Consider the following 10,672-nt stretch of genomic DNA (forward strand, 5'->3'; position numbering starts at 1 on the left):
CGGATGTGTGACCATCCGGTCTGCCGAGCGCTGTTGGCAAGCGAGATGCACTCAGCCCTTGTGAGGCAAACTGAGGAGCTACTTGATTGAGAGTAGTGGCTCTGGGCTCAAAAACTGACAGACAGCAGGGAGAGCAGTGTGCTGACCGCATGCCCCTCCATATCCACATCCAGTGATTCCTATGGACTGAAGATGACATGGCGGCTGGTCACTACTGCTGGGCCTTCGTGTCCTGTTTGGGAGGAGTAATGGGGACAGAGAGGTGTGGATGGAACTATCAGAGAGATTGAGGTCAATGTCCAAGAATCTGGCATGTTGGTTTGAGGAATAGGTGAAGTGGATGGGAGAGAAGGTGTTGAGGTTTTAAAGGAATGAACTTGGAAGCTGGGAAGGTTTCTTCTAGATGGCCCATAAACAGGTTGTCAAGGGAGGGTGCTGATGGCTGTGCTGCAGATTTGTTTGTATACCTCTCCTTCAAAGGAAAAGTAGTTGTGAATCAGGATACAGTTGGTAAAGTGTATAAGGAATGTGGTGGTGGAGAGCGGTAGCACTTGATAGCAGCAAGTCTGTGCCCATGAGTAGGGTGACAAGACATCCAGATTAATCTGGACATGTCCTCCTTTTTAGCTCTTTGTCCGGGGTCCAGGCGGATTTTTACAGTGTCCAGCTTTTTCGCAAAGTTGAGAGTAATACAGTTTAATTTACAATTCGTCCCGTTCTATTGCTCTTTTCTTAAATACTTTAACTATTGGCACAACCTTCATGATAAACACGCATGAAGGCAGTGTTATAGGTGGCACCAGGATCGTCGATGTTATCTTTGATCGACCTATAAGCGAATGTATACATCGATTATTTAAAATTTTCATTTCGCATCTTTGCTTTGTATTGGCTTCGCTTCCTGTAGTGCATGTGTAATTTGTGAGTGTAATTTTTAACCATGTGAGTTACATAAAATATTTGGCTATGCCTAAACAAAAGTGTACATTTTCTGATGTCCTTTTCTGCAAATATCCGACTTTAAGAAAGGGAGAAATGAATTTGAAGAGGAATGTAAGATATGTGGAGCTGGAATGTACGTCTCAGTGGCAAATAAAGACAAGAAATAACTCGACAGATTAACTGTCATGGTTTTATTTCATTGTTTCATAGTCATTAAATTTATTTGTATTCGAAAGGTTTAATCTTACATGTCGTCAGCTGTCGCTTGAATTGTAAATGTTGGTAGCAGTGCATCGAATGAAGGGAGGTGAATGGTCTTGCGTTTTTTGCTTTGTAAACAATTCCGTGTTGTTGACATAACAAAACAATTGACGCCCCACTGTCACCAAAATCAATGTTTTTAATTTTTTTATATTGCTCAGTTAACCACCACCTGACTATCAGTAACAATTAACTACTAGTTTTACCAGTAATTCCCGGCAGTCACATGACTTGTCCAAAGCTGACAGGTGGTATCCTCATCTGCAGTTTACCCATTTGATGTGTATTCCTCTTTTTTCTTCCTTTGCCCTTCTTTTTAAAGCTGTTTGTCCTCCTTTTTAAAGAATCGCATCTGGTCACCCTACCCATGAGGGATGTTGGTGTACAGGAGGGTGGGATCAACAGTGACAAGAAGGGATTCAGGAGGCAAAGAGGGGGGGGGGGGGGGGGAGTTGGTGAAGGAACTGGTTAGTATATTTGATGTGGAAGGCTAGGTTTGGGACAATTGGTTGGAGGTGTTGGTCAACAAGAACAGAAATTCTTTCAATGGGAGCAGTTGCCAGCTACAGCAGGGTGTAAAGGATTGTTGGTTTATTGGATCTTGGGGAGGATGTGAATGTGGATGTGTGGTGTCGTTAGGCTGTGAAAGAAGATGGGCCCAGAGCAAAGGTTCTGGGAGTCATTCTTACAAAACATCTTTTGCTCCTGTAATTTTCCTGGCCTTATTCTCTGATGACTTACTGTCCCCACACCCTCCACCCAACAGTTTACCTTTCCTCTGCCATGGCACGTCTTCCCGTTTAATGTCCTCACATCGCTTTCAGCATGTGCAACCCCCAATTGGCTCAGATACTTGTCCATCACATACCTAGTCTTTGTACCTGCCACCCCCTCCTCCCTCCCTCATGCATGCATACGTGTATACATATGTGTGTGTGTGTGTGTGTGTGTGTGTGTGTGTGTGTGTGTGTGTGTGTTTTACTCTAGCTCAAGAAAGGATTATTCCAAAAGCTAACAAGTTGTCTTTTTTCTTTTTCTTTTTGAGTGCACTTATTGGCAAGTCAATGATTCTGCTTTTTGGTAAGTGGTCTCCTTTAATTCAAAAGTATTTACACTCTACCAGAACTTTCTTACAACATTTATATTAAGAATAGATTTCTGACATGATTGGATGTACTGTATAGAGCTAATACAGACATGAATGTTACAATTTTTACCCAATTTTTGTAGGAGATAGACTTTAATCTAATTTTCTGTCACCACAGAGAGCAACTTTGAACATTAAATGTCAGGCGCCAACTACTTTAGTTCAGACTGTAGTTCTTCATAATTTACTGACTTCACAGTCTCGGATAATCTGTAATTTTTTCTGTAGTGTTATTGGTGAATAACTCACTATGCAATTCAGAGTAACGAGACACAGATTTTTGGACTCGCCATGCGCTCATACGGGACTGCAGGCCCAAAGTGCACATCTTTCCACAGTACGGCAATGTGAGCTGCTCGCCCACACCCTGCGAGACAACGTCTGGCTGCCGCCTGGAGAGCGGGGCAGTGGTGCCACTAGGCTCGCAGTTCTGGCCGGCGCAGGACGCATGCACCGTCTGCCGCTGTAGCGAGGGCGGCCGCGCCCACTGCCATTCCGCCGACTGCCCCGGCCCCCCCTGCACGCACGGTGTCCTGCTGCCCGACAGCTGCTGCCTCGACTGCTCCAAGTGTGACTACCGGGTGAGCGGGCAGCTGCAGCATGCCGATTAAATGATAATATTCTAATATTTGAGAACTGGAGTGTTTTATCAAAAATGAGTAAACTCCAGCAGCCAAGCATTGTTAATAAACAAAGTAACAACTGCTATAGAGAACATGCAGTTGTTGATAAGCTTATCAGCGGTGGTATCTGATGCAGAGGACGAACACACTAATGTATGCATACTGATATCAATAACATGGAAACATTTTGCATATACTAAAGCAGAAATGTAAGATTATGTACATATTGTGATAATAACTGAAACTTATGTAATCCATTAAAAATAGAAACCTATATTCAAAATCTAATTGCAACCCTGAACATATAAATGCTTATATCACCATGATAGTACATATTCTGTCTTACCCCTGCAGTACAGAGTTCATAAAGTGTGCATGTTATAACTGTCCCACCACCCCCAGCATCAGACCAGTCACAGACATTTCCTACACTACAAAAGTCTTGGCCACATTTAAAAGCAGCCATGTCATAAATCAGCTATGCTGCAGCATTCTTTGTGGGCATGATAAGTAACAAACTGTCTACTTGTACAACACAAATGATTTAATAGTTAATTCACTATGCGAGCCATTTGAATGCTCCCTTTGAGCAAAGTTTCTCTGAACTACGCAGATGGGAATTCTCCCACCAGTGGATCCTGTCCTCCCGCAATCCTCCTCCCCTTCTGTTTTCCTACTGCTTCCTCCCTCTACCTCTTATATGCTCTCTCTTCTAAACTACTTTTGTCTTCTTGTGCTGCCACAGATTCATCTGTTGAAAGACCTGCCTCACACCATCTTGCTACCCTCTTCATGCATTCTTCCTTACCCTCCCCACCCCCATCTACGCAGACAACTGCCCTCTATAGGTATTGTGCAAGAATGTAACCAATGAAATAGTCCTGTATTTCTATATAAGCTATCTAAATACACATGCTACAAATACTGCAATAATGTAATCAACTACCAAGACACGAACAGAGTTTGGTGTGAAATTATCTGTAGGAAAATGACATTGTAAAAAAGGAAAACTAGACAGAATTATTTGGAATCACAAAACAGGACAATCTCAAATGAAAAACATGGGAAGATTCCTTAGGTTGTAAGATATTTAAAAAAATATTTGCTATAAATGTGATTGGCAAACATTGTAAAGATATGTATGTGCTGAAATCTGCATGGTTCGCATTGAACTATTGATAGGAAATCCCAATGTCTTGTTTTACATTTGGTGGGAGTTTGTTGAATACTTTTCCAGCTGAATACATAACCACTCAGATCCCCAAACAAGGAAGCAAACTGTACATGATAATTAAATTTGTGTTTTGTATTGTAATCATGAAATCACGCTTCAGCTGAAACTGATTTTTATCATCAGCAACAAAAGGCATTAAGGGGTAAATTTACTGGGTTGTAAGTGTAAGAATTCCAAGATCCTTAAAGAGACTACTGCATGATGTGCAGCTAGCTACTGTACACAGTACTCTCCTTACTCACCAATGCTCAACAAATTCATGCCAGGATGGTTCATTTCAAAGGTCACGCCCAATTTCCTTCCCCCTCCGTGACACTATCCGAGCTTGTGCTCCATCTGTAAGGACCTCGATGTCAACAGGATGTTAAACCCAATCTTCCTTCCTTCCCTTTACTCAACAAATTTTTTTTTTTTTTTTTACTTGTGGTGTATTGCCTCAGGAGATCACTCATTCATTCAGACATCATGTTCCATTAATCCTGTCATGAAGGGGAGCAGTGATGTGTGACAAGTCAAGTTATGCAGCAACAGTCAATTTCTGTGATGTAGAAATTATATCTAGTGCTAGTTCACTCACACAATGGCAATTGTGGCAATTATTTCTAGATTTCTTTACATTTATAGACATGTGGACTATTAGTAGAGAAGCAGGTACTTTGAGAAAATGCCACTCACTGTCTCTGACACTGCTCACACCAATTTGCTTCCCTTTTTCATAATTGTAGTACTTACTTAAAATTTGGGTTCAAAGCTTTATGAGCTTCATGCTGTACAAGATTACTAGCTGCAGCGTTAGCACCAGTTGCTAAGACAGTAGACTACAAATCTGTCCCCAGTGCATTCGACTCAAGCCTCTGTCTTCATTTTTTTTACTTCACTGAACATCTGTACGGCTGCAGTAATGATAAACTTTGTGATACATTAGTGCTGAGATATAATCAAGGTATAATAAGGAACTGCAAGGAAATAAACATTTATTTATTGATACACTCATGCATGTTTCACAAATACAGTGTACATTGTTCAGAGCAGGTATAGAGCAATATGGCTTCACTGCAATATGTGCATGAGCGTATGGATACATAAATGTTTATTTCATCACAGTTCCTTATTATAGTTTGATTATTCTTCACTACAAATGGACCATAATGATTATCATTATTATTACTGTTATTTTGGAAGGAAATATGGTTCACTGTAGTAATACAGCTGTTTGTGGGAAGGTTAGAAAAAAAGGAAGAAACTTGAACACAGTATGGTCAAGCTCATAGTTTACCACATATGTGGTTGTGCTGAAGCCACTGCTCAAAGGCTTGTGATCTCATAAGGCATTCAACAGCCTTGTAAACCTTTGAACCTCAATTTGCTAAAAACTCTTGAGAAGTGAATCATACTATAGTGGCATTTGTTACAGCTATGTATATACTACAACCAAAAAATGGAAATTCAGAGGTGGAATAGTAACAATATGAAAAGAATATATCACTACTCATCCCATACAGGAGGCAATGAGTGGCTGACAGGTACACTGAAAAAAGACCTGTAGAAACTGTATTATCAGCTACCAGCCAAGTCCTTCATCAGCCACAGACAAAAAAATAGTTCAAATGGCTCTGAGCACTATGGGACTTAACTTCTGAGGTCATCAGTACCCTAGAACTTAGAACTACTTAAACCTAACTAACCTAAGGACATCACACACACCCATGCCCGATGCAGGATTCGAACTTGTGACCGTAGCGGTCGCACGGCTCCAGACTGTAGCGCCTAGAACCGCCCGGCCACACCGCCCAGCCACAGACAAAACACACACATGTTCATAACTCATAGACACATGGCAACTGTAGACACTGGGCACAGAGGTCTGACTACGACTGCGTCTGCAGTCAGCAATTATCTTTGTTGGGAGGGGAGGGGGAGAGGGAGGGGAGAGTAATACGGGTATGGAGGAGGTATGGCATAGGGAGATGGAGTGATCCTAGTGCTGCCTGTGGAAATGTTCAGGTATGTGGTGGAGACAGGATGGGGCTGCTAGGTGCAGCATCGAAAGACTGTGCTTCGGGGCAAGGGGGCTGGGAAACAAAAGAGAGAGGAGGTATATTGGTGGGATAGAAGGCATATGTAGTATCGTAGTGGGAGCAGGGGATGGGATAGGCAGCTAGAGGAAAAGGACTAGCAGAGAGGGAGGGCAGGGGATTACAATAATGAAGGTTGTATTACAGGGAGGTCCCCACCTGCATAATTCAGAAAATTGGTGTTGGGAGGAAGAATTCAGATGGTGCAGACTTCAAGCACTTGTGCCAGCCAGCATTCTGAGTAACTGGGTGGTCCAGCTGCCTCTCAATCACAGTTTTTACATGGCCATTCACACAGAGACACATCTTTTCAGTGGTCATACCATTGTGGAACAGTGATTTTAGCTAAGTTGGTGGATCACATGTGGTCCTGCCTTTGATGGAGTAGGAGATGCCTGTGAAAGGACTGGAGCAGATGGTAGTGGGAGGATGTATGGGACAGACCCTGTATCTAGGTCCTTTGCTGTGCAATGAGCCATGGGGCAAAGGGTTTGGAGCAGATGTGGAATACGCAGGGATGTGGATATTGTGTAGGTTTGGCTGGCACCAGAATACTTCCGCGAGAGGGGTGGTGAGGATTCTTCCCATGTCAGGGTGCTATAAGAGGTAGTCAACACACTGGCAGAGAATGTGATTTGGTTGCTGCAGTCCTGAGTGGTGCAGAGCCGTGAGACAAGTGCTCCTTTGTGGCCGGTCTGTGGGTATGTGGGGGACAGTACATGACTGTGGACACGAGGTGGGAGAGATCTGTTGTTGGACAACACAGGAAGGGTTATTTTGGTCTGAGAAGGCCTCAATGAGACCTTTGCCATTTTTTCAGAGGGATTACTTGTCACTACAGATGCAACAACCACAAGGCGGCTAAGCTGTAGGGAAGATCACAGTTGGACATTTGCACCCAGCTTGGCAGTGGCTCTATCTCTGTGTGTGTGTGTGTGTGTATGTGTGTGTGTGTGTGTGTGTGTGTGTGTGTTGTTTGTTTGAGTGAGTGATATTCTTATGTTATGGGAATGTGTTATAAAGGACATAGCCTGACAGCAAACAATATCTAGCAGTGTTTTTTTCCATGTGCCTGTCTACCACTTAATGCCTCCTCTATGTAATGTGTAGCAACCTATCCAAATCATATTGCTGTTATGTACTACAGCCAAAAGATGAAGATTATGCTTCCCTAGTAAGCATTTATGTAACCTTTCCCAGAACGCTACCAACTGTCTATGAGCTGGCAAAGTTAAAAAGTAATGTTAGTGTTAAACAGAATTTACACCTGTTCCTTCTTATAAATACTACTGTTTTCTGAATATGTACAAAATAAAACTGAAATTCCAGGGAGAACTGTTTGAGGAGAAGCAAGTGTTCCTTCTGAAGACAGACCCTTGCCAGAGCTGCAGCTGTGCTGGAGGCAATGTCACCTGCCACGACATCTGTGGCAATTCGTCTGCCGTGAGGCTGCCCGGAGACTGAAGCGAGAAAGAAGCCTGGTACCTGTGAACATGAAGCGTCTGCTACTGTCATTGTCCTAGAATCGAACAGATCCAATTGTTGTGCTAAACAGAATGTGCATTTATTGGGGATGGGTTGGTTGGGGGCCATTTGTAGATTGAGATCTTGTATTTTTATCCACATTGGATACTGTAATGTACAGAAATTGTGGGTGATGCTTGTGTCTTTTCAGAAAGCGAGGATGTTACTTGCCACTTGTATAATTCTTATGTATTTGATGCATAAGGAATTAATATTTTTGTTATTATCATTATTATTATTATTATTATTATTATTATTATAGAGTTCTAATGTCTCCCTCAAATTTGGTTCAGTGCTTCTGCCACATTTTCTTCTATTTGTTTTAATTTATTTTCAGTATCGCTCCACGCACTAGTTTATAACATGAAGGATAGAATGAATACTAGACTAGTAGTATTTTCAACTATCACATTGTACATTAAATGCCTTAGAACTGTAGCACTTCAGGATGTCACTACTGACAGATTCCATCCCATTATCTGAACAGCATCGATTAAAAACTCATGTGATACTTAATAAATCATTATCTTGTGTGTAATGAATAAGCAGATAGGCAGCAAGAGTATATTTTGAAATAGTTTGTGGAACATGCACTTTAAAAAGCACATTAGGGAGATCATGTAGATGTATATAGTTATCATTAAGCACACATGGAAGAAAAAGTGCAAACTAGATGGTATTGCCATATGGTGAAATACGAGACTGCCTCCCTGCATACTGCACTATTCCAGTGCATCTCTTTCCTTCAGCTTTGCTGGAAATCAGTTTAATTCCCCTTTCTGTGAATATCTGAATGAACACAACAATGTTACCTCATAATCTACTTTGTTGCTAAACAAGATAAGGATAGCAGTGCAATATATTTCTACATTTACAGTTCACAGAGCTTTTGATATGTAGGTTATTCTTCATTTTCTTCCTTATGATGCTGAATACTCAGAAGAGGTCATTTTGATTTTTTTTTGTGTCATGGTACACACAGATTTTACATTTACAATAAATTTTATATTGAAGTAAATTTTAATTAGATTTTTTATGGGACTCCATGTAATAATTATTGTTAATTCATAAGTAACTGTTTGATTTGTGACATTAATTTTATCAGAACATTTGAAATAATTATTTTTCCACAGTGTGCTTATAGTTTACAATCAAATAATTTCTGTATTTGTAATACTTATACCCCACACATGAGAGGTATGTGCTATTAAATATTTACACCTTTCCTCAGTCGGCCTAATATATGGAAAATATGGACACTTGACCAATGAGAGCAATAACAGACTGCAGTAAAGTCCTAGTAAAATGTTCAGTTTTTTTAACAGATTGTAGTAGTTTATCTGTTTCTGAAAACACCATAGGAGTAGTGCACTATCAAACTTAGAGATACTGATATCCTCATGAACTACATTGTCTTCCATAAATTTTCTCCTGCACATTATTAGACAGCATGTGTTGTATATCAAATTATAAAACTTTATACATGTTGAAAGTCACTAGTTATTACATTGTGAAATTGCCATTTATATTTATTCAGTTACAATGGGAAATTCTGACTGATTGTTGTTATATTATATATAGTTACATCCTGTACAATAAATTTTATGTGTATTTTGAGATTGTAATTTATCTGATGTTTGGAGTAGAATAAATACCTACAGAAAGACTTGCTCTGTTAGTTCCACACATATCTATGTGTATGTGCCTTTACATCCATATTTCTTCTTGTGACTGTGCGTGTCTGATAAAATGTGCATTCAACTTGCAATACATCACTCATCGTAACAGGAGTTATTATTATTGGTAATAACAAGTCGTCTTGGATTTTGAAGCTGTAAGTCTTTGCTTGAACATAATGTGATTAATAGGATCAGCTTTTTTAGCAAAACACTAGTTATTCATTTCTCTTTACATGTTTTGCCATTGTTGTGGCATCCTCTTTGAGTGTTTGTTTATTTATTCCACAGATTACATTTCGTCATTCTGTGATTGTCTAATGGTTTCAGTCCATAATTAATACAACATGCCATTGTTGTTGTTGTTGTTGTTGTCATCATCACAGGCCTGCCCAGAGCCTTGAGAGAGATAAGTTTTTTAAGCTTATTGCACCCTTTTTTAATTAGTCAATTTGTTCCTTGTGTTCTTCTACATGTAGCTTAGGAACTGTGTTGCAAATGAATAACAGCAGAAAACTGTGGACAAGCATGAGTACATCATCATATAGAAAAAAAGACAAATCATGTAGCCAAAACAAGCAGCAGGCCTGCTAAAATATACTGCATAATTTATAGATCTGTAATAGAAATTGATTGACAGCTACACGATAATGAAATTTAGCTTAAAGAGTAAATAAATGAATGTCCACCACAATTTTCATGAAATATGCTTGGGTTAATCAGAACAAATAATTGTGTTTTGCTTAGAAATAATAAGTGCAAGTGTAAGGCCACAAATTGTTCCTATAAGTTAGCTTGTGAAAACCTTGTCAACATTAATTTCAAATTTTATTTGGAATTTTTAAGATGTTTCAGAAAGGTGTCCACACCTCAGCGGCAAACGGCATTGATAATTTGCCTTTAATATACTCCTATAGGAGTAGCATTTTACATGGTCACTAAGAAAACTGTTTGTATCATGTTGATTTTGTCTTAGTGGATGCACATTGTCCACAATCAGTCCCCAAACCGAGCTCTGTGACACTGATTGCCTTCTGCAGCTTATGGCAAGATTACCATATTACTCTCCTTTGGATACCCACATTGCATTGTGAGTCCCTGGTTTTACTATCACGGTAGTCAATTTTCCTATTAGGGATACTGTCCGACACACATTACTAATAAATTCTCTTGCAATGTAATGCCAGCAG

The 10,672-nt window shown here is 40.1% G+C and overlaps 1 protein-coding gene across 1 annotated transcript in view; it reads left to right on the forward strand.

Annotated features, from left to right (window-relative positions):
- The window catches only part of LOC126106215 (uncharacterized), a 194,781-nt gene extending 185,338 nt beyond the window's left edge, over positions 1 to 9,443 (forward strand). The window contains exons 13-14 of the mRNA XM_049912446.1: positions 2,689 to 2,931; positions 7,612 to 9,443. Of these exons, the coding sequence (XP_049768403.1) occupies positions 2,689 to 2,931; positions 7,612 to 7,746 (378 nt within the window). The 3' untranslated portion in view covers positions 7,747 to 9,443. The remainder of the gene's footprint in view (positions 1 to 2,688; positions 2,932 to 7,611) is intronic.
- The last annotated feature ends 1,229 nt before the right edge of the window (positions 9,444 to 10,672 follow it).

The sequence above is a fragment of the Schistocerca cancellata genome, chromosome 10 (genome assembly GCF_023864275.1).
Source record: "Schistocerca cancellata isolate TAMUIC-IGC-003103 chromosome 10, iqSchCanc2.1, whole genome shotgun sequence".
Lineage (NCBI taxonomy): Eukaryota > Metazoa > Arthropoda > Insecta > Orthoptera > Acrididae > Schistocerca > Schistocerca cancellata.